The sequence below is a fragment of the Felis catus genome, chromosome E2, assembly GCF_018350175.1.
Source record: "Felis catus isolate Fca126 chromosome E2, F.catus_Fca126_mat1.0, whole genome shotgun sequence".
In the NCBI taxonomy this organism is placed as follows: domain Eukaryota; kingdom Metazoa; phylum Chordata; class Mammalia; order Carnivora; family Felidae; genus Felis; species Felis catus.
In genome coordinates this window covers 4,708,642-4,733,759 of record NC_058382.1, presented here as the reverse complement: position 1 = coordinate 4,733,759, position 25,118 = coordinate 4,708,642, and the positions used below count along the sequence as shown (strand labels likewise).

General features: G+C 38.3%; 1 protein-coding gene across 6 annotated transcripts in view; it reads left to right on the top strand.

Annotated features, from left to right (window-relative positions):
* LOC101086687 (putative protein ZNF720) overlaps positions 1–25,118 on the top strand; it is a 257,450-nt gene that overhangs the window by 74,237 nt on the left and 158,095 nt on the right. For 4 of the 6 annotated variants that reach the window (XM_045047161.1, XM_045047160.1, XM_045047164.1 and 1 more), the window contains exons 4-5: positions 1,325–1,451; positions 1,954–2,046. In XM_045047161.1, the coding sequence (XP_044903096.1) occupies positions 1,325–1,451; positions 1,954–2,046 (220 nt within the window). Of the gene's footprint in view, positions 1–1,324; positions 1,452–1,953; positions 2,047–2,185; positions 3,043–25,118 lie in introns of those variants that run through there. The other 2 variants (XM_045047162.1, XM_045047163.1) reach the window with 2 other exon arrangements.

Sequence of the window (25,118 nt, the reverse complement as noted above, 5' to 3'; positions counted from 1 at the left end):
GTAGTTTCTGGTGAGCAGAACCAAGCCAAAACAAATGTAGCTTCCATTAAATTTCCTTACACCTTGAAGCCCATTAAAAAAGGAACGTTATACCCTGCCTGTCTCAAGTATTTAATAAAAATTAAACATTGAGGCATGAAAGCAGCTATGATTTCCTTGAGGAAGGGCATATCCTGCATGTCTCAGGTGCCTATCATTGGCTGCAAGGTGTAAGGAAATTTAATTGAAGCTACATTTCCCCACTTGAATGAATTACACCCTTACATCTTTAAGGTTGTTAAAGATGGAAGGTCTCCTCTTCCATAGCTTCTTCCTGATGAGTGGAGGTTGGCCAGTTGAGAATTTAGTAGGAGTTGGAAAGGCAAGGCAGCTGTCTTCAGAGTTGATAACATGTGGGGGTTTCCATGAACAGAAAGAGTTATCTGTCCCCTTGAAGTCCTGCCACTGAAAGGGTCTTGTCACCAGGTGGAGAGAAAAAGGAGAAAACAGCAAAACATGATAAAATGACAAAAATGAAAAAAAGCCCAAGGAAGTTTGTATTTACCTCCACACTCTGGTCACAGAAACACCCTTCTATTTACTGCTTTATATTTTCAGAAAATGAAAACAAGATTCACATACTTGACATGTTTGTGTGTTAAAATCCTCAAATATAATAGAGTCGTAGATAGAAAGTGCAGCACGTGAGGTTGTCACACACAGGAACCTTGATTTGCAGCCAATAAGCAGATCAGAGGGAATAACTTCCAAAGGAGAGACTCACAGAGCAAGAGGGAGGGGCATGATCACTTCCTTTTATTTAAGTTTTGATGGACAATTAGGAAGTGGAGCCATGTCATTTTCTCTGAACTGGGCATAGGGCAGCACACGTGCCTTAAGAGAACACTTCCGTACATACGCTGTGTGTTATGCAAATGAGGTTTGTGCTCCCCCTTGGGTGGAGATTTTGGTATTACACGGGGGTCAAGGTAACTGTCCTCACTCCATGAGTTAACCCAGTCGTCCATCTGCATAGGTATGAGTAGGGGGTTAAGCGCAAAGTTGGCCTGCCCAAGCTCTTCCTTAGGGTGGTCGTTACATTTTGCTGTATGTTTTCTGTTTCCATGACAGGAGACTCTGCCCATAGGGTGTTTTGCCAGACGTAAAAGATAAGGTAGAAAAAAGAGGTGAAGTTAAATGATGGAGTATGGTCCGTGGGTACAAGTAGGTAAGCGGTGAAGAACAACTCTTGGAGTCTAGCTGGTGACATTAACTCCCTCTTGCATCTTAGGTACCATTATGAACTCTGCCAATGGCCACTTCATAACTGTGGTTTTTATTGCAGACACTGCTGACCTTCAGGGACGTGGCCATCGAATTCTCTCAGGAGGAGTGGGGATGCCTGAATCACAGTCAGAGGGAACTGTACAGAGATGTGATGTTAGAGACCTATGGACACCTCCTCTTCTTGGGTGAGGATATCTCCTTCTAGATTTCCCAAACCCCGCTCGGGTTTTGTTCCTTCCCTTGAAGAGTCTCTCTTGGAAGCTCCCCCTTTACATGACTGGGATTCAGAAACCTGCAGCAAGGGAAAGAAATGGGGATTTGTAGACATAGAGAAATATCTTCATGATATTTCCCTTTCAGCTTTAGCCTCCTATCTTTTAAAGGTACCATCATCATTTTTTGTAGATAAATGGCAATTCTAAACATTGAGTGGCATAAGACGGTATGGCCCACATCTTAAACTCCAACTTTTACTCCTTATTGTATTGGTAGCACTTGGAAGGCAGGTCATGATGTGAATGTTTGAAAGTCCTCCTGCATGTTGTAAAGGGACTTTTTCTTGTGCAACAGTGTTTGGGAAATCATTTTTTAGAATTCTCCCATGTCCCTTGTTGTCTGCTGAGTACATTACCGGGTCGAAAGGTAGAAACTCCAGCAATAATTATATTCCTTCGTTCTGATAAACAGGTCTTGTGTCAAAACCAGACCTGGTCATCGTTTTGGAGCAAAAGAAGGAGCTGTGGGGTGTGAAGAGAAAGGAGACAGTAGCCTCACACCCAGGTAGGTGGGAGTGACGCACATGACCCAGGTGAGGTCCAAATGTGAAGGAGGAAGATGGATCTTACAATGTTGTTCAGGTAGCTCTCCTTGAATGGAAATTCATTTGCAAAGCCGAGTTTTAAGTCTTTCCCTCTCACAGAGGGACATCTGCTCTCTAATACATCATGTCTTTGATTCTCTGAAGAGTCTCCTTCAGCTCCAGGGAAGGTTCACCATATCCATGGTGAGGACCTCCATCATCTGAGAGCTTCTCCATTGCTGTGAGAGCCCTAGAAGATCTCTCTGTATTTCTGAGGAACTCTATGCTAAGTCATTTCTAAATCCTGTTTTGCTGCTTGTGATAAGTGTGTGAGAGTAGTGGTGGGCCCATTGGGGTTTGAGGCAGAAGTCTTGAGAACACTGGAGACAGAGATCTCATGTTTTCTGGTTTAGGATTTCCAAAGTTACAGAGGATTTAATCTTAAGTGTACAAAATTAAGGCTCAGTAATTTCATAAGATCACAGAACACCTCCCTCAAATGAGAAAATCTAATCCTTTATTTCACATCAAAAGTTTATGTGTCTTTGTAGTAATTAAAATTTGAAAAATCCACTCTGTGTTCCACTGCTCAATGGTGAAATAATTTAATGTATCTATTGTTTTGTAATTACCTATATATTAATGCCATAAAGGAGCTAGAACATTTACAAGTTAGAACCCACAATCTATAATAAAGTTTCCATCATTACCTTTATTTCCTAGTAATTGCATTATTTTATAATTTTGTATAGTTGGAAGTTCCTGTGACTTTTTCGTATGTGTCTTCACTTTCTAAAAACTTGTATATGAGACGCATCTCTGATTTTTTAAATCAGAAGTTCTCTATGACCTGGGTATGTGCCTTGTAGGAAATAGAGGGTGCCTGAGTGGCTCAGTCAATTGAACATTGGACTTGGGCTCAGTTCATGATCTCACAGTTGGGGAATTGGAACCTAGCATGGGGCTGTCTGCTGTCCATGTGGAGCCTGCTTAGATTATCTGTCCCCTCTCCCTTTGCCCCTCCACTGTTTGCATGATCTCTCTTTCAGTAATAAATAAACTTTAAAAACAAAAGGAATTGAAGTAGATAATTACTAAAATCTATATTAAAAAAAGAAAAGGATCGTTCATAAATGTAATCTTACCTCAGGAAAAATTAATTACGAGATTATTCTCCCACTTTCCTCAGCATGTATCTGAATTTCATCCCAAATATTTATTTGATTATGAAGTGATTGTCACTGTATATTCCAACTTTGGCAGTGTTTGCTGATGTAAAAGGAAAGGTTTTTTCTAGTCAGCTTGGTTCTAAAGAATGGATTATACCCTTACACTCTGTTTAAGAAGAGGAATATCTTAAGAAAATAATACCTTTGTAATGTCTTTTACATGCTTATTTGTAAAATTTTTCAGTAGTTGATTTTAATGAGTATCTTTACTGTGAACTGCCAATGAAGACATGACAACAATTCAAAAGCTTCTTTTTCATGGGTCCATAGTTGCAGTTTAAAATTATAGTTACATAGTACATTTCCTTTGAAAGGATTAATCTATTTCTTTTATGTAGACTGGTTGGAGTTAAATTTTGTCTGATTCTGGTTTTGCATTCTATAATAATGTACTTTCTTTTGCATGGGACGTTCCACACATGAGTTAGTTGTAGTTTCATTTACCTGTGTATCTTGTTACAGGATGTCAGTGTTCATCGAGTACATTTTAAGAACATGTGAGTTGAAGTCAAGTATGAATCAGCCATGCCCTTTACCAGTAAAATTATGTATGTATTTCTTTGTATAAATATGACCCATACATAATTTGGGACTCATCTTATTTTTCTCTTTCCTTGGTTAGTGGTCAGTGAATGTTTTATCATGTCTCAGTGAATTGTCATAATAATAGACAACTAATGTCTTGGTTAGTTGTCATATAGACCATTAATTTCATCTTGTGTTTATTGGTGACTTTATATTCTCCTTGCATGAGAGAATCTCTTTTATGAATTGAAAGTAATTGTCCAACATTCTATATTTCCAGAGTACCTGGGTGATTCAGTATGTTAAACATCCAAGTCTTGATTTGGGTTCAGGTCATGAGCTCAGGGTCATCAGATTGAGTCCATGTCAGGCTATGAGCTGAGAATGGAACCTGCTGGGATTCTCTCTCCTTCTCCTTCTGCCCCTCCCCCTGTTCTCTAAATAAATAAATAAATAAATAAATAAATAAATAAATAAATAAATAAATAACAATAATAATAATAATTCTCTACCACTGTATCAAGTTTAGAATTTTTTTATTATACTCTTTTCCATAACTTTTATTATGATTTTTTTCTTATAGTTTATTTGAATTTTCTTTTTTTAATTTACATCCAAATTAGTGTATATTGCAACAATGATTTCATGAGTAGATTCCTTAATGCCCCTTACCCATTTAGCCCACCCCCCTCAACACTCCCTCCAGTAACCCTCTGTCTGTTCTCCATATTTATGAGTCTTTTATGCTTTGTCCCCCTCCCTGTTTTTATATTATTTTTGTTTCCCTTCCTTTATGTTCATCTGTTTTGTCTCTTAAAGTCCTTATATGAGTGATGTCATTTGATATTTGTCTTTCTCTGACTAATTTTGCTTAGTGTAATACCCTCCAGTTTTATCCACGTAATTGCAAATGGCAAGATTTCATTCTTTTTGATTGCCAAGTAATACTCCATTGTATAGATATACCACTTCTTCTTTATCCATTCATCCATCAATGGACATTGGGCTCCTTCCATACTTTGGCTATTGTTGATAGTGCTGCTGTAAACATTGGGGTGCATGTGTCCCTCGAACAGCACACCTGTATCCCTTGGTTAAATACCTAGTAGTGCAATTGGTGGGTCATAGGGTAGTTCTATTTTCAGTTTTTTGAGGAACCTCCATGCTGTTTTCCAGAGTGGCCGCACCAGCTTGCATTCCCACCAACAATGCAAAAGAGATCCTCTTTCTCTGCATCCTTGCCAACATCTGATGTTGCCTGAGTTGTTAATATTAGGCATTCGGACAGGTGTAAGGTGGTATCTCATGGTGGTTTTCATTCATATTTCCCTGATGATGAGTGATGTTGAGCATTTTTTCATGTGTCCGTTGGCCATCTGGATGTCTTCTTTGGAGAAGTGTCTATTCATGTCTTTGCCCATTTCTTCACTGGATTATTCCTTTTTTTGGTGTTCAGTTGGTAAGTTCTTTGTAGATATTGGATACTAACCCTTTGTCTGATATGTCGTTTGCAAATATCGTCTCCCATTCTGTCCGTTGCCTTTTAGTTTTGTTGACTGTTTCTTTGGCTGTGCAGAAGCTTTTTATTTTGACAAGGTCCCAGTAGTTCATTTTTGCTTTTGTTTCCCTTACCTCCGGAGACTTGTTGAGTAAGAAGTTACTGTGGCCAAGATCAAAGAGGTTTTTGCCTGCTTTCTTCTCAAGGATTTTGATGGCTTCCTGTCTTACATTGAGGCCTTTCATCCATTTGAGTTTATTTTTGTGTATGGTGTAAGAAAGTGGTCCAGGTTCATTCTTCTGCATGTCGCTGTCCAGTTTTCCCAGCACCACTTGCTGAAGAGAAAGTCTTTATTCCATTGCATGTTCTTTCCTGCTTTGTCAAAGATTAGTTGGCCACACATTTCTGGGTCCATTTCTGGGTTCTCTATTCTGTTCCACTGACCTGCGTGTCTGTTCTTGTGCCAGTACCAAACTGTCTTCAGGATTACAGCTTTGTAGTATAGCTTGAAGCTCTGGGATTCTGATGCCTCCTGCTTTGGTTTACTTTTCAAGATTGCTTTAGCTCTTTGGGGTCTTTTCTGGTTCCATACAAATTTTAGGATTATTTCTTCTAGCTCTGTGAAGAATGCTGGTGTTATTTTGATACAGATTGCATTGAATATGTAGGTTGCTTTGGGTACTATTGACATTTTAACAATATTTGTTCTTCCATCCAGGAGCATAAATCTTTTTCCATTTTTTGTGTTGTCTTCAATTTTTTTCATAAACTTGCTATAGTGATTTTCAGTGTACAACTTTTTCACCTCTTTGGTTAGATTTATTCCTAAGTATTTTATGATTTTTGGTGCAAATGTAATTGAGATAAATTCCTTGATTACTCTTCCTGTTGCTTCATTGTTGGTGTCTAAGAATGCAACCGATTTCTGTGCATTGATTTTATATCCTGCAACTTTGCTGAATTCATGAACCAGTTCTAGCAATTTTTGGTGGAATCTTTAGGGTTTTCCATTTAGAGTGTCATGTCATCTGCAAAGAGTGAAAGTTTGACCTCCTCCTAGTCGATTTGGATGCCTTTTATTTCTTTCTGTTGTCTGATTGCAGAGGCTAAGTCTTCCAATACTATGTTGAATAACAGTGGTGAGAGTGGACATCCCTGTCTCATTCCTGACCTTTGGGGGAAAGCTCTCAGTTTTTCCCCATTGAGGATAATATTAGCATTGGGTCATTCATATATGGCTTTTATGATCTCGAGGTGTGACCCTTCTATCCCTACTTTCCTGAGGTTTTTTTGTTTTGTTTTGTTTTGTTTTTATCAAGAAAGGATGCTGTATTTTGTCAAATGCTTTCTCTGCATCTATTGAAAGGATCGTATGGTTCTTGCCCTTTCTTTTACTGATGTGATGAATCACGTTATTTGTTTTGCAGATATTGAAGCAGCCCTGCATCCCAGGTGTAAATCCCAGTTGGTTGTGGTGAATAATTTTTCTAATGTATTGTTGGAGCTGGATGGCTAATAACTTCTTGAGGATTTTTGCATCCATGTTTATCAGGGAAATTGGTCTATAGTTCTTTTTAGTAGGGTCTCTCTCTGATTTTGGAATCAAGGTAATGCTGGCTTCATAGAATGAGTTTGGGAGTTTTCCTTACATATCTATCTTTTGGAACAGCTTCAAGAGAATAGGTGTTAACTCTTGCTTAAATGTTTGGTAGAATTCCCCTGGAAAGCCATCTGGCCCTGGGATGTTGGTTTTGGGAAGATTTTTGATTACTAGTTTGATTCCCTTACTAGTTATGTGTGTGGTTCAAATTTTCCATTTCTTCCTGTTTCAGTTTTGGTAGTGTATATGTTTCTAGGAATTTGTCCATTTCTTCCACATTGCCCATTTTATTGGCATATAATTGCTCATAATATTCCCTTATGATTGTTTCTATTTCTGCTGTGTTGAGATCTCTCCTCTTTCATTCTTGATTTTATTTATTGGGGTCCCTTCCTTTTTCTTTTTGACCAAACTGGCTAATTTATCAATTTTGTTAATTCTTTCCAAGAACCAGCTTCTGGTTTCATTGATCTGTTCTACTTGATTTTTGGTTCTGGTAGCATTAATATCTGCTCTAATCTTTATTATTTCCTGTCTTCTGCTGGTTTGGGATTTTATTTGCTGTTCTTTTTCCAGCTCCTTAAGGCATAAGGCTATGTTGTGTATCTGAGATCTTTCTTCCTTCTTTAGGAAGGCCTGGATTGCTATAAACTTTCCTCTGATGACCACCTTTGCTGTGTGCCAGAGGTTTGGGTTGTGGTGTTATCATTTTCATTGGCTTCCATATACTTTTTAATTTCCTCCTTAACTTCTTGGTTAGCCCATTCATTCTTTAGTAGGATGTTCTTCAGTCTCCAAGTATTTGTTACCTTTCCAAATGTTTTCTTGTGGTTGATTTGGATCAAATTTAGAATTTTTATCCTTAATTGTGGTGCTATTCCCATGACATGATTTGGTACCATTCTCATTAACTTGTGTGTCCTCTGTAGTATTTGTGGCTTAATAAAGATTACTTAAAGCAACTTCAAGGTATAAAAACTCATTTTAAACTGATACTCTAAGTTGCATACACAATCATTCTACTTTTCATCTCCACCTCTGTGCCCACCTTAACTTACTGATGCCACAAATTCTATCTTTTCATAAGTACTTTATTACCTACATTTATGATTTTTTATACTCTTTTTTTTAAGTTTGTTTCTTTTTTTATTTATTTAGAGCAAAGGATCAGGGAAGGGTCAGAGAGAGAGTGGGACAGAGGATTGAAAGAAGGCTCTGATAGCACAGAGCCCGATATGGGGCTCAAACTCATGAGCAGCAAGATCATGATCTGAGCTGCAGTTTGATGCTTAACTGACTGAGCCACCCAGGCACCCCTGATTTTTTTATACTCTTACTGAAAGAAGTATTGTAGCAGAAATTAAAATGACTTATTCTACCTCATTACAATGTGACAGGTTTCTATAATTGTGTAGTTTTTTTAGATTTCGTAATGTGTTTTTATTTTTGAGAGAGAGAGAGAGAGACAGAGAGTGCAAATGGGGGAAAGGTAGAGAGAGACAGACACACAGAATCTGAAGAAGACACCAGGTTCTGACTGCAGCACAGAGCCTGACATGGGGGTAGAACTCATGGACCTTGAGATCATGACCTGAGCAGAAGTCAGTCACTTAATCAACTGAGTCACCCAGGCACTCCAATTGTGTATTTTTTATATTTAGCAGAGAGCTTTATGTTCTCATGTGGTTTTAGTTACTGGTTACAATCCTCTTATTTCAACCAGAAGGATTTGCTTAATATTTCCTGTAGGACAGGTCTACTTGGAAACTTAGACTGGTTTTTACTTGGGAAAGTCTCCATTTCTACATTCATGGAAAACAGTTTGGCCAGGTAGGGTATTCTTAGTGGACATGTTTTGAACTTTCAATACTTAAATACACTGGCACTTTTTCCTATAAGATCTACTAATCATCCCACAACTAATCTTACAGGAGCTCTCTTGGATGAGACGAGTTGCTTTTGCCATACTGGGTCAAATTTCTCTTCTTGCCTGTGAGTTTTGATAGGTTAATTATAAGGTGTCACTGTGTTCATGTCTTGATATTTATCCTACTGTTAATTGGCTGAGCTTGTTGCAATTGTCTCCTCTTTCCACATACAAGACTTGAGCTCTTCATATCAATGCTCTGCCCCCTTTCCCTCCCCTCTCCTAAGGGGTTCCCATAATGTACATATTGGATCACTTGTTGGTGTTCCATGAGTCCATAGACCCTGTCCTTTGATTCTTAGCAGGTATTGAACACAAGAGTACTTTAGGTTGTCTGATTCTTTATTATACTTGATCAAGTCTGTTGTTGGCCCCTTAGTGTATTTTTAAATTCAGCAATTGTACTCTTCATCTCCCAATTTCTTGTTCATTGTTGGTGATATGTTCTGTTTCCTTGGCTTTACATTTTGGTCATGAATGGTTTTCGTGCTATCATTTAGTTAACTATCTATTTTTCTTCTTCCTCCATGAGCATCTTTATGGTGGTTATTTTGAATTCCTTGTCAGGCAATTAATACTACTTTATTAATTTAGGACCAGTTTTGGAGATATATTTTGTTCCTGTAATTGGAACGTGATTTCGTCTTTCTTTGCATCCCTTGATATCTTTAGGTGACATTTGGTAATTAACAAACAAAAACAACCCAAACAAACCATAAAAACATAAAACAAAACAAAACAAAAAGCCTCTGGGTCCTGGATGATGGACTTGATTTGTAAAGAGGAACACAAAATATACTAATTCTTGGGGCAGTGACACACGTTCTGGGCATTTGTCATATCTGAATTTCTGTAACTGCCAAGTTTAGAAATGCGGTTACTTTTTAGAGCCCGTGATACCTTCCTGTCTCGGTTTGTCTTCAGCTCGGTAGTCTCTCCCGTGTTTGAACAAATGCTCACCTTCTGTCTGAGCAGCCAACACAGAGTATCCAGAGGATGCTCTCATTCCTTCTGATTTCCATGTCATGAATGACAGAAGGGAACCCCTCAGGACAGCGAAGAAGCCAGATCGTCGAACATACATTTGTTTCTATCCTCAACAGAGGGAACACTTTTCTCACTGTATTGCCATGGAGTGTCAGGGAGGGTGAGCAGCTGTTGTAGGCAAGTGTCCATGTGACTCTTCTTCATTTGTACTTGACTGTGTGTGGTGCTGTATTCTCCTAATGGGCTTCTGGAGCCCTCAAAAAGGTCCTTTTGGTCTATTTTTGTCTCCATGGAGGAGCAAAGTCGTGGTGCTTCCTATTTCTCCATGCTGGTCATATCCTATCATGGGTATTTTGCACATTAGCGTACTTACATATATGCATGTCAGTGTAGTAAGTGTGATGACTGCTTTTGTATCTGTTAGTTGTATCTTTCCATAACACCCTAGGCTTGTTGGTAGACAAACCAACAAAAGTCCTTTGGTACAGTGATATGGGAAGAAGTGGACACTGTGGTCCTGACTATTTATACTTAAGGGATGATGGGCAAGGTGATGGGGTGCAGTAAAATGCAGAATGTTTACTATAATGGGTATAACCAAACAGGAACAATTATCTGTAATGAAATGCTACTGCTAGAAGAGATCAAGGATAGAAAACCTTCTGGGGAAAACCCCACCTTAAGTCAGTTATTTGCAGAACAGTGTCTTTGAAGCAGTAGTCAAAAATCCATTTTTAAACAAACATTGTCTGGAAGGACGTTTCGAAATGCTGAAAATTCATCTTGTCCATACTGAAAATAGTCACTGGAAGTATTTCAAATATAAAGTTGGATTAGCCATTCCCTGAAATATTCTGAGAGTTAGGCATTTGAAAAGGAAGATAAAAATTCTAAATGTGATTGATTTGAGAAGCCCTGTTTGGAGGGTTCATTATACTTCCACCAACACATAATCCCCCTGTTCCCAAGGCTCTGATTTTGATAAACACAGGAGGGTTTAATCCATACATCACTGTTCAATAGTTACAATATAAGACTTAATTTGGAGCAAGTATTTATGTGCTGTGATCTTAGGAAGGCCTTGAGTTGAGCCCCTAGCTTCTGTAATTACTGTGTGTTTATAGTGGAGATAGAAGGTACCAAGGCACTGAGTGTGGGGAAACATGAATCCAGGGTGAAATGTTAATACACAGGAGAGAACTCCAACTCCAGAAAACCAGTATAAGATTAAGAAATGTGGAAAAGTCTTCTATGTAAGCTCAAATCTGATTGTACATGATTGTATCCACACTGGAGAGAAGGCTTACAAATATAATCACTCTGGACAGCTTTTAACTAGTCTTCGAAACTCACTCAACAGCAGAGATGTATTTCATAATGGGAAGAAATCTAACAAATTTATACAATGAGGCAAAGTCTTTACCACTCAATACGCATCTACCTAAGGAGATACATACTGAGGAGAAGGCTAAATAAATGTATTTAAATATATATAAATACACACACACATGCCTGGCAAAGTTGTTAAGCCAACCTACAAACTTTCTGAACATCAGCGAGAGTACACTGAATGAAACCCACTGAATGTGGTGAAGCATTTAGTTTCTAAAAAAAAAACTATTCAACATGAGATAATACATCCTGGGGAGGTAACTTACAAATGTCAAGAATATTGGCAACCTCTTTCCCTGGAACTGAACCCTTCCTCAGCATCAGAGAAAGCATACTGGATAGAAACCTTAGAAATGTAATGAACTAGGAAGTATTTTGGGTTTTAATATACACTTCAGGGAAAACCAAAGCCTTTATAAAGGATAAAAACTTTACTAAGATGTAGACATTTGGCAAAGTATGGAATGAAAAGGCAAATCTAAATAAAATGAGAGAATTCACCCCAGGAAGCAGTAAGTCAATACCACTTTTCAGACATGATTCTAAATCAGAGTGTTTATGGAGAGGAAAATCCAAAGTTGAAACCTGGATATCACTTCCATCAGTGTAGGCATAAGGGGCACTAACCCCTCCATCATGGAAAATCTGAGTATTTCTTGAGTCCTCAGAACTTAAAACCATACCTACTATTCCATGGAAATAGCCTATTGTTGACCCCAAGGCTTACCTACAACATTACCAGTCAACCATCCCATTCTTAGTTGTCTGTGGTATAAATGGTATTGTTAGAATTAAGGAAGCTTGAGAAAACAAAAGATTAAGAAAACTATAATGAAAACACATTTAGTGTAGTGAATGGGTTTATATTTTTTGAAAACCTGTGTATAAATGGACACACAGTTTAGAGGCATGTTATCGAATGGTCAGGTGTAGTTTTAAGATGTCTGAAAGGATCAAGGCAGAATGGATGTCTGGAGAAGGACAATTATTCTCAGTCTGTCTCCTTTTTTCTATTATCCATATTTGAGGGTTTATTTAACATGGCATATATTACTAATTTTACCCATAAATCATCTCATGCTATGGCTTTAGTGCTTCTGTGCATGGAAAATGATTTGATTTTTGTTGTCTCACAGACATGAGGGACTCTTTTATGATAGGAAATTCATGTTTACCTATTTTTTTCTTGGGAAGATTAAGGACTCTGGTATGTCCTACATAGGAAGGAATCTTACATGCGGATGCTGTTTGTGATGGATATATAAGAGTGACATCAGCCACCAAGAAGTGTTCAAGGCATCATGTTTTGCAAAAAAAAATGCTTGACAGAGAAACGTTCTGAATGTAAATATTTTGCCAATTCGTGTGTAGAAAAAATACGATGGTAGGTCATAAACACCTGAGTATATTGTCATAATAGCAATTGTTACAGTCAAGAATATTAGTTATGTATCTGAAATCAAGAGATTTTCACGGATATCTGAGGAAAGTATAGCTAACTCTTCTCTAAAGATGATTGTCGATCTACTTTTACTCAATAATTAGCCTTAGTTTGAACAACATGGAAAGTACAACTCACAAATCAATACATTAGAGGAAAAAGAGTGGTTCTTGAAAGATTTTAATGTGTATTTTGACCAAGGATCACACAGTGATTTTGGAGTGGTTTGTTAAGAGTCTATTGAAATTAATATATATTCATTAATCATTCTGAATGGATTTGAATATGTTAACACAGATTTATACTGAAAGAAGTGGTATCCTAATGCAACCTTAGCCTGCCCCATCTTCATCAAGGTTGCAAGTAAACAGGAACACAAAGTACGCTTGACTCTCGTACAAGATGAGTTTGAGCTGTGTGGGTCCAACTTATAGGCAGATTTATTTATAGTACAGTACTGTAAATATAACTTCTCTTCCTTTGCATTGTCTTAATATTTTCTTCTCTTGGGCTTCCTTGGTGGTAAGAATACCATAATAAACACCTATAACATACAAAGTATATTTTGATTGACTGATTTTCTTGTCAGTAGTAGGCTATTAAAATGACGTGTTGGGGAGTCAAACTTGTACACAGATTTTCAACTGCATGGGTGGTGGGTACACCAAACCCCTGCCTTATTCATGGGTCACTTGTACTTGTTTAAGCAGTGCGGTGCTATCACTAATAATTTTTTTTCCAGTGGCCTTAAACCTCAAATTCTTTGAACTTAATTTTCCCAAAGTTTATATATTATATCTTTTCTTCCTTTTTTACATGCTGGGGCATTAGGTACTTTTAATAAGGATGCTATAGGAGTATTATTGAGAATGTAGCTGAACAGTTTCCTGATACTGCTGCCTTGCAGCCCATTTTGTATAACCAGGCTAACTACAGGGGTTTCAACTGACTCTAGCTTCACCCAATAGCAAACTCACTAAATAATAGCCCCACAGTCACAAGCAAACAGAAGTTCCTGATAGGAGTTCCCAATCATCATTTGTGTAAGAGTGCCCACTCTCAGTATATTTGCCAGTCACATCCTTTAGAGAAGACCCCTGCAGAGAGCGTCTGCCATTTTCCACTCATTTTGATGTGAATTGTGCATTCTAGACTTAGCCCAGGAACTCCACAGCTGTCCAACCACGCACTCCAAAAAAGACACATGTCCCAATTCCTGCCATTCCCTCTGCCTGTGCTCATCCTTGACCTCTACATCTTGCCCCCCATGACATATTATATGCATACTCCATGGCCTATGAGTAGTCATTTATTTCTCTTTATTGATCCTTGGCCCACGGAATGATGCACAGTGGTTCTACCTAACACCTACTAACTGAACAAAGTTACTACAAATATAAGACCTCTCTACCGAATTCAATCACTATTTAAAGTCTTAACGTATGTGTTTACTTTAGTTTTTTTTTCCTTCTGCGGTTTCTGTGACCATGTGGAACACAGATTTTTATGGTTTTGATAGGCACAGAATGCAATATGTTATATTAAGTTAAAGAATGATTTTGGTATAACAGTACTAATTAGGAAGAAGTAGACGTGTGCATATGTGTGTACCCAAACCTAGATCTTAAGAAGAAATGGGAATATTTGTTCAAATGAGGATATTCCAAATCTCAAAATTGATGATTTCCTTACAACCAAAAATGTTACGAATTAAAAAAAAAGGGGGGGGAATACTTCTCTACATTGTTTGTATTGACTGTATGTGTCCTATTTCTCTGTGCATCTTGGTGTGAGAATCTCCCCATGCAAATCCTGTCGTGCCTGCCTGGCTATTACTCATGTAGGATGTACTCTGTTTCCATGTTCCAAAGTTTATAAACTGTTGCTTCTATGACTTGTGCAGTGATTTTAAGATTAGTTTGCATGAAATGACATGGTGTTCAAATGTTATTTGAATATGGCAGTAATTCTACAGGGAGTATATTAAATTCCATGTAGTTTATTTGATACATTCCCTTCCTTCTCGATTGGAGAAGAACACTGAGTAAAACTTCTTTAGATACTATTCTTTTCCCTTCTCAGGAGTGACCTCATCCAAGTTACTCCCTTTAGTGGAAGAATTTGCTGGTGAAATTTGAGGTGAAAACTTGGAGAACCGTGAGTCATGGGTTGTTTTCACATTTATTTGAAAGGAACATGGACAGTGCTGAGAGTTTAGTAGATGTTCTAACTGTCGGAAGAAAACAGTATTCTATTAAGAGTGATGATGCAGCTCAAGATAAGAGATAAAAAAAAAATCTAGGCTGAAGCATTGGCATGAATTCTTCATGTGGGGAAGGACATTTGTCCTAGGCTGCACAAGTGACTCTGAATTATAGGAGGGTAAATTTTACTCATTTTCTTTCCAAATCCTCTCCAGTTCTTCTGTCTCCTCATCTCCATTCCAGTGATGTAGCCATCACGATTGTTCTTTCCTCAGTTAGGGAGACTGCCCCCTCCCACAAAAGCCATGCTGGCTCTTCTTGGTTTTTAGTAGCTTAGAATTTTTAAATTTTTAAAAAAAGTTTTTTTTTCAACGTTTATTTATTTTTGGGACAGAGAGAGACAGAGCATGAACGGGGGAGGGGCAGAGAGAGAGGGAGACACAGAATCGGAAACAGGCTCCAGGCTCCGAGCCATCAGCCCAGAGCCTGACGCGGGGCTCGAACTCACGGGCCGCGAGATCGTGACCTGGCTGAAGTCGGACGCTTAACCGACTGCGCCACCCAGGCGCCCTATAGAATTTTTAAATTTTTAAAAAGTATGCTTAATTAGAGAGAGAGAGAGAGAGAGAGAGAGAATGGTGAAGGGACAGAGAGGGAAAGTGAGAGAACCCCAAGCAGGATCTGCACTGTCAGCACAGAGCCTGATGCACAGGGCTCAAGGTCATAAACCGTGAGATCATGACCTGAGCTGAAGTCAGATGCTAAACTGACTGTGCCATCCAGGCGTTCCTAGAATTTTTTAATATAAAAGAAATGGTTGGTAGTTGAATCAACTGAGCCATTTCTAATATCGCAATACATTGTTGACACCACTTCAATGGAAGGAACAGGAAAAAAAAACCATCAATTGTACACAGGATTCCCTCAGGCACTTGGTATGGAGAGAATTATGAGGACAGATAAAACATGAGGATAATATACTTTGAGAGGAAGATAGTTCCTACTAAAAGCAAATATGAGAAACTCCTGAAATGTGATGAAAGCTCTGACAAGAAGCTCCCTTTGGTCACTGCAAGGTCTTTGAAAACTTCTTGTGATGAACAAATGTGACGGAGATGGGGACTTGTGAATCAATGTGGTGGTTTTCTGGGATTGAGTCAGATCCTTTTCTCATGATTGATTAAATTCTCTAGTGGTACTGTGGACAAGATGATGTTGGATGCCATAGGTGTCTGTCCTTTCCCAGGCCCAGTTTTGTGGAGATTGATGGAGAGTAGAATATTGTGGGCATAGCTTGAAGATGTCACATGCCAGAGATGGTGTTGAAGAGGAAGAAGGCTGCTGGACACCAATAGTTAGAACCAGCAAGGCATGTGGGTAGTTCCTCAAAGCACTGGCATCGCAGGAATATAAGCCCAATATAGGTCTGATCCAGTGTTGATGGGTGTTCTTCCAAGGATCCTGACCCACAGCTGGCAGAGACCTTCCTCACATCCACTCAGCCCTGTGTTGAGTCAAGTCTGTGCTCCGAACTGTGTGCAGAGCACTGATTGCTTGGGAAGCTGGTCACCAGTCACCAGCACTGAGCATATTTCTGCTCTAAACAGCCTACCCAGTTTTTAGGCTAGATGACGCTATGATATTTCACAGCCTGGGCTGTCCTTACATCCATTCGGACCTGAGTGGGAAGAGGATATCTATCAGTTGTAGAAACCAATAAGATAAAGTAGGGTAGCATGTGCTACCCACATTTCACATTGGCTCAACAGAAGGACAAGAATTCCTTTTCAATACCTGTTGTTTTGGGGTATTGAGATTTCCCCAGTGATGTCTCATGTGAATAGTTGCCAGGTGAGCTTACTCTGAGAAGTACTGAGTGGGAATTACCTCTGTCACTATTTTTGTGATGTCACTCCTTTATGATGAATGTTTTTATGTCTCATGAGCTAAGAAAGGTTTCCCTATATACATGTATTTATATTTGTATGCTTAATACAAGTGTACATGTGTGTATAAATATGCACACACACACTAAGATTGTTTATCCATGGAGTAGAATATTAAAATAGTGTAACTTGATATTGAAAAAATAACACTATTAATACAGTGACAAAGTCCTTCCTTTTTTTTCATTAAAAAATTTTTTTTACATTTATTTATTTTTGAGAGACAGTGAGAGATAGAGCATAAGTGGAGGAGGGGCAGAGAGAGAAGGAAACACAGAATCCGAAGCAGGCTCAAGGATCCGAGCTGTCAGCACAGAGCCCAACGCGGGGCTCGAACCCACAAACCACGAGGTTATGACCTGAGCTGAATTCGGGCGCTCAACCGACTGAGCCACCCAGGAGCCACCAAAGCCCTTCCTTTTAAAGATTATTCTATATGATATATTGCTTTGTTGCTTGTTTGATTGGTTATGACTGCATGGTTGTTGTCTTTTGCTTCTTTTCCTATTTTTATCGTCTTCTTGTAGGTATAGTTCTAGGAAAATTTCAATGGACTATCTTCAAGCAAATTTTAGCTGCCAGGAACATATTGTTTACTTACGTTTAGAATTCTAATGAAGATATTGTGGTTTGGATTTACCACGTTTGTTTTTTCCATACACCTTACCTATTTTTTATTTGTTTCCTGTGTTTCCCTGTATTCATATTCAGAAAATAGTTCTAAATTTCATTCTATTTCTCTGGACATTGTATACTCAGTAACATATTACTTTAGGTAGAAATTAAAACATACTTTTTTTTGAAGGATGCTTTTAAAATCTAGTCATTGTGTGACATTACTTTCTACATTTAATTTCAATTTGTTACTATATGTACACTGATACTTATCTATTGACTACTATTTTTTGATGAGTTTTTTCTTTTTAAGTGAAGTCACATGTACAGATCATAAGGGAACACTTGAGTAGAATTTCACAAACTGATCACATCTCTATGATCCACTGAGAACAAGAAACATAAATGTTGGTCCTCTATAATTCTTTTTCATGGCTAGTGGGTTTTTGTTTAATATGTTTTAGAAATCTTCTCTAATATTGAAACCACAGGCACAAATCTTTTTCTTTTTCCAAACATATCATTATCTTTACGATTCCAATCAGAAATGTATTAAAAATACCTGTGTTGTGTGGTTTGCGTACAGACATAGATTTCTATTCTTTGTCTTTCCCCAAAATGGCTACAAATTTCAATGTATTCTGGAAATGTTTGAGCATGCTTTCTTTTCATTGGCTTGAACAAATCATTTCTTCACATGGACTAACCTCATTGTTATCTTGGAACAGACTTCTGTAAGTTCTCTGTCTTTTTCTGCCTCTAGTGATGTTGAGAAATCTCACAAGACTACACCCTCAATGTCAGTTTTGAGGTCAAAAACGTACTATCTGGAGCCCCTTCTCTTCCCTGCCCCTCAGCATAAACACAGAGCCACCCGAGGGAAGTAGCTCAGTAGAGACCCTGGATGTCTACCTACCTTACTCCAAGCTCCCACCTCCCTATGCTCTGGTGGGCCTGCCCTTCTCTCTCAAGCCTGCCTCATTCTCAGCAAGGTCGGTCCCTGCTCCAAGAGACCTGCACAAGTTGCTGCCCACACCTCATTTCCTGACCAAACAGTTCTGGAGGGCCTCAGTTCTGGTGGAGTTGATGTCAGGTCTCAATTCACAAGCAGACTGCAGTGCATCTAGCTATGACTTACCATGTTCCGGCCAGGGACCCTACACTGTCCATAGCAATCAAGGAGAGCATCTACAGGCCGCTGTCTAAATGGTCTACGGGAGACATAACTGTCTTTTCTAACATACAGAGGAAGGCAGGGCCTTAGACAAAATGCCAAGGTGGAAGAATTTATCCAAAGTCAAAGAAGAAGATACGGCCATGAAGAGAGATTTAAGTGAAATGGTTGTAAGTAACATGCTTGATGGAGAATTGAAGGCAATATTCATAAGGATACTCTCTGGGTTGAAAAAAGAATAGTGAGAACCTTACCAGGGAGCTAAAACAGCTAAAAAAGAATCAAACAGAGAAGAACAGTGCAATGAATGAGATTGAGGGACACTTGGGTGGGTCCTTGAATTAAGCATCCAACTCTTGATTTTGGCTTAGGTCATGATGTCACAGTTTGGGAGACAGAACCCCAATTTGTTCTCTGCAGTGACTGCCTCTGGAGTCTGATAGGGATTTTCTCTCCCTCTTGCTCTGCCTCTCTTGTGCTTTCACTCTCTGTATCTCTCTGAAAAAATAAACAGTTTTTTTTTTAAGCAAAGAAAAGGAAAAGATTGGAAACAGGCTTAGCAGTGAACAGCAGGCTGGAAGTACCAGAGGAATGACTTTGTCACCTAGAAGAAGAAAAAAATGAAGAAAAATAATGACTCTAAGCAAAAGACAGGAGAAGAATCATGCAACAGTATTGACTCGGGGAACTCAGAGACTCCATCAAATGTAATAATATTTGCATTATAGGAGTCTCAGAAGCAAAAGGGAGAGAAAAGGGGGGGTGGAAGTACTTTATTTTAAGAAATATTAGCAGAAATCTTCCATAATCCTGGAAAAAAACAGACCTCCAGATCCAGGAATATCAAAATAGATAAAAACAAAAAAATAAAAAACTATATGCTGCCTCTAAGGACTCATTTAGACATAGAGACACCTGCAGGTTGTTTTCTTAGAAAAGAAACAGGTTGTTTTCCACTGCTCCCCAGTGGATTTCTTTTCTAAGTTATTTGATTTGTTAGGATATCATTGTATATGTAGTTGAAGCATTACCAATTTTGTTATTTTTCTTGTTACATGGGCATTACTTTCAATGTTATGTTACCTTTTTATTCTGGTCTCTATTTCATTTATTTCTGATGTTTCCTTTTAAATAAAATAATTTCAGATTTTGCTTTGTAATTTCTTCCTCTACTAAATTTCAGCTAACAGACTTCCTTTTCTAGTTCCTTTTGGTGTAATGTTGTTAATTTCAATGTTTTCCTTAACTGAAGCATTTATGGCATTGAAAAATAGAAAACTTGAAAGCAGTAGAAAACCTACCAGAAATAACTCAAGCGATGACCAAAATAATACAAAATAAAAATAAGGATCCTTTAGGGTTTTCTATAGATCGTGTCATCTGTGAACAGAGATAAGATTTTTAGGAGTTTGTAGCCTTCTTTACAGTAGTTATTCCTTTCATTTGGTAACCTGGTAATGCTGGTACCACAGAGTATTTTCATATTTTCCCTTATCTTCACTCCTTGGAAATACTCAAGGAGATTTTAAGTACTTTCTCATGAAATGCTTGTTTGAATGATCCACTGAATTTATCGGACATAGCAGCTTTCCTTGTTTACAGTTAGTTTGGTTTTTTTTGTTTGTATTTGTTTAAATTACTCTTTGAATCTACTTACTACTCAGCAGTAGTGATTTTTTTTTGTTGTTTTCATGATGGAGTATAGGTGGTTATACCTTATTTGAATTCATTATCCTCTGTTGGTATCAATTTGTGGGCATATAATTATCCATTGTTGCCTCTTTTATTCATTTTATTTCAACAGTGTCAGTGATAACATGTCTGCTTTCACTTCACTGCTGCTTTAGTTGGTCGTTTCTCTTTCATTCTGACTTGATTGAAAGGTCTATCAATTTTGTTCATTTTTTCTCAAAGCCAATGCTTCCTCTGGTTGCTATGGTCTTAGTTTTACTGTATGTTATTTTGTTGATTTCAGTTTTATGTTTAAGTTTCCTTCTGTGGTGATTTTGGGCTCATGTGGTAGTTTTCCTGATCATTCAAGGTATAAGAAAATGATTTCTACGATAGCATGACAGTACTACAGAATTATCTATTAGGACATATGGTCAGTATGTTGCGTGCAACTTTATGTGTCCATGAAGGAATGAAGTCCTGATGATTCCTTCTCAAACATTTAGTCGATGTTTTCTGATTGATTCTAAGGTTGCATAATAGAAGTCTTCAGTATATTCATCTGAGAGTAGTACGTGGGATGATTTTACTTTTCTGTTATTTGATATCTTTCAGCTGTATCTTCACAATGCACCCAGAATTTCCTGCCAAAGCCGTGCTTAGAACCTTCTCTCCAAAAAGTGTCAATGGGTGAACATAGTACCCTTGATAATTTACACTTAATGATAGATTGTGACAACGATGGGGAGAGTGAAGGGCATCAAACATATGACGGACATTTCCAAACAGAGACATCTGCCCATAGGAAGAATCTCACTGACCCATATGCTGAAGGATATAAAGTATTTTGCAAACCCTCCCCTTTTAAGTTAGCTACTTCTACAAAGCAGTGTGTTTCCGTCACCAAAAACTCAAGTCAAAGATTCAAACATAATTATTTGTCGAAAGAAAATTTGGAAAATCTGGGAAGTTACCTCATTCAGGTGGAAAATAAGTATTTGAACCAATTTGAAAATAGGATCGGATTGACCTTGCAGACAACTGTTTCTGAAAATCATAAATTTAAAAATGAAGAAGAAATTGTTAAGGGGTGTCAATTTGAGGGGCACGTCACAAAGAAGTCAACCCTACAAACCTACGAGAGTATTTTCAATGGACATAGAATTGTTCCTTGCACTGCATCTGAGAAAACATTTAACCAGGGCTCAATTGTTAACAAATGTCTATGTACTCATTTGCCAGATAACCATTTTGAATGTAATAAAGGTAAGGAAGTTTTGTCTCAAAGATCTAAACATATTATAGAGACGAGTATGCTTATAAAAGAAAATCTTTATAAATATAATGCACGTGGGAAAGATCTGAAGGAGTCCTCCAGTGTTGGTGATCATCAGACAATTTGTGTGGGAAAAAACACATACATGTGTAATAAATCTGGAAGTGTGTGGAGTCAGTCACGAAGACTAAATGCACATAGGACAATTCGTCCTGGAGAGAAAAGGTACACTTGTAGGGAATGTGGCATAGTCTTTCATTGGCACTCGGCACTATCTCAACATCAGCGAATGCATGCTGGAACAAAATTGTACAAATGTGAAGAATGTGGTAAAGCTTTTAAGGACTACTCATCACGAAATAAACACAGGCAAATCCGTATCAGAGTGGGACATCACAAATGTCAACAATGTGGCAAAGCTTTTAGGAGGCACTCCTACCTTCCTAGACATCAGAGCATCCATACTGGAGAGACCCCTTACCAATGTAAAGAATGTGGCAAGGCCTTTAGCCAGCGCTCAACCCTTACTCAACATCTCAGAATTCACACTGGGGAGAAACCTTACCAATGTAAATATTGTGATAAGGCCTTTAGCCAGCACTCAAACCTTATTCGACATCATAGAGTTCATACTGGAGAGAAACCTTACCAATGTAGAGAATGTGGCAAGGTCTTTGGCCAGCACTCACACCTTACTCAACACCACAGAATTCATAGTGGAGAGAAACCTTACCAATGTAAAGAATGTGGCAAGGTCTTTAGCTACCACTCAGTCCTTATTCACCATCACAGAATTCACACTGGAGAGAAACCTCACCAATGTAAAGAATGTGGCAAGACCTTTACCGAGCACTCAAACCTTACTCGCCATCTCAGAATTCATACTGGAGAGAAACCTTACAAATGTAAGGAATGTGGCAAGGCCTTTACCCAGCACTCAATCCTTACTCGACATCTCAGAATTCATACTGGAGAGAAACCTTACAAATGTAAGGAATGTGGCAAGGCCTTTACCAGGTACTCAAATCTTATTCGACATCTCAGAATTCATAATGGAGAGAAACCTTACAAATGTAAGGAATGTGGCAAAGCCTTTAAAGGACCCTCAGACCTCACTCGACATTACAGAATTCATAGTGGAGAGAAACCTCACCAATGTAAGGAATGTGGCAAGGCCTTTACCAGGCACTCACACCTTATTCAACATCTCAGAATTCACACTAGAGAGAAACCTCACCAGTGTAAAGAATGCGGCAAGGCCTTTAGCTACCACTCAGTCCTTATTCACCATCACAGAATTCACACTGGAGAGAAACCTCACCAATGTAAAGAATGTGGCAAGACCTTTACCGAGCACTCAAACCTTACTCGCCATCTCAGAATTCATACTGGAGAGAAACCTCACCAATGTAAAGAATGTGGCAAGACCTTTACCGAGCACTCAAACCTTACTCGCCATCTCAGAATTCATACTGGAGAGAAACCTTACAAATGCAAGGAATGTGGCAAGGCCTTTACCAGGTACTCAAATCTTATTCGACATCTCAGAATTCATAGTGGAGAGAAACCTCACCAATGTAAGGAATGTGGCAAGGCCTTTACCAGGCACTCGCACCTTATTCAACATCTCAGAATTCACACTGGAGAGAAACCTCACCAGTGTAAAGAATGTGGCAAGGCCTTTAGCTTGCATTCATGCTTTATTCAACATCTCAGAATTCATGCTGGAGAGAAACATTACCAATGTAAAGAATGTGGCAAGGCCTTTACCTGGTCCTCAATCCTTACTCGACATCACAGAATTCACACTGGAGAGAAACCTGATAATGTAAAAAGAATGTAAGTCACTGCCTGTAAGTGGTGCCCAGCCCTTATGGGACATCAGAAAATTCCTATTGGAGAGTAGCCATACAAATGTAAAGAATGTGCAAGCTCTCCCTGCAAGTCACAACTTACTCCACATTCTAGTTATCACATAGGAGCCAAACTATGAAATGGAAAGTGGCCAAGCCTTTACCTGGAATTCAATCTTTGCTCGATATCACAAAATGCACCCTAGATGCAAACCCTAGAAATGTAATGAATGAAGACCTTCATTTTAAATATACACTTTAGGAAACACAAGAGATGCATATAAGAAAGTAACTGGAAAGATAGATTTACAAAAGTACTTCATTGAACATCAAATGTGAATCATGTTACAGAAATCAAGTAGAAAGGAGTATATCAGTCATTTCATTCAGACATTGCTTCAAAATACTTACAAGGAATAACACAGAGTTAGACACTTAGAAAACATATATGCTATTCTGGTCCTAAAGATCTAGTGGATCGGTTTTTGAATAGGTAGAGTTAATTTCAAAATGTGCTTTGTTTTTTGTTTTTTGGTTTTTTTTGCTTACATTGACCCTCTTTGGGATTTGTGACTAGCAAATATTAATGTATTCCTACTCTCAAATCCCTTCGGAATATTCATTTATTTCTGGTGGATGTGTGAAACCATGTGGATGACTTGTTGAATCAAAAGTATGAGATGCCCTTCTTTATTAGATGGGACCAAGGCATGTCTAATTTTCCACAGACGATAAAGGAGAGTTTGATGCACAACATCTGAAGCAAATCTAAATGGAGATGCTGTTTGTGGTTATACCACTGATGTAAGTTGTCATGACACAGGTGTTGAGAACACCATTGTCCATTTATTAACTCTAAACACTTCCTGCATATTAGAAAGGAAATGTTTTACGATAAGGTCTTAAAGGCAAAGAGGTGGCGGTCCAGTGCACTGATAGATCTTTATAAGAGCAATAGTCAGAGCACATGAGTTGATGTGGCTGCAATGAAGACATCTTCACAGATGGCAGCCAGAGCCTAGCTAACTCTTCCCCCAAATGGCATAAATTGTACATCCACATCTCTCAAGAATTACGTCCGTCCTGATATTTATGGAAATCACTACTCCCCTGTCATTACATCAACACATGAATGCTTTTTTACCACTTGTATTCTATATTTTGAACGATTTGTTGAGTCGAGTGGATTTGAAATGCATAAATTGGTCTGTGTGAACTTAATATATTTTAATTAATAAAACATAATTGTTTTTAATGTGTTAACATGGATGTGTAATGAATGAAGTGTGATCCAACCAGCAATGTTACCACATCCTCTTGTATTTAAGGTTGTAGGTAACTGATGGAATCTATAACTCTTTTCCTAACACAACGGCATAACATACCCAGTAATCCGTTTTCTCCACGGCCTTAGGATTTACATAATGTGCCATTATTTTTCCCGTTTACCCATTATACCATTTTCTCCTCTTTGTGAATACTGTGATATTATTATGGATATATTATGGAGTTAGAGGGGTACTGCTGACCTTTTACCTAAGGTCTCCCGTGAAACGCTATTTGGCATTCATTTTGCACAGCCAGTCCATTTGTTTTTAAGTTTATTCTGAGAGCATAAGCATGGGAGGGGCGAAGCAGTGGGGAGAGAATCCCAAACAACTCTGCTGTCAGCAAACAGCCAGACACAGGCTTCAGACCCATTAACTATGGGATCA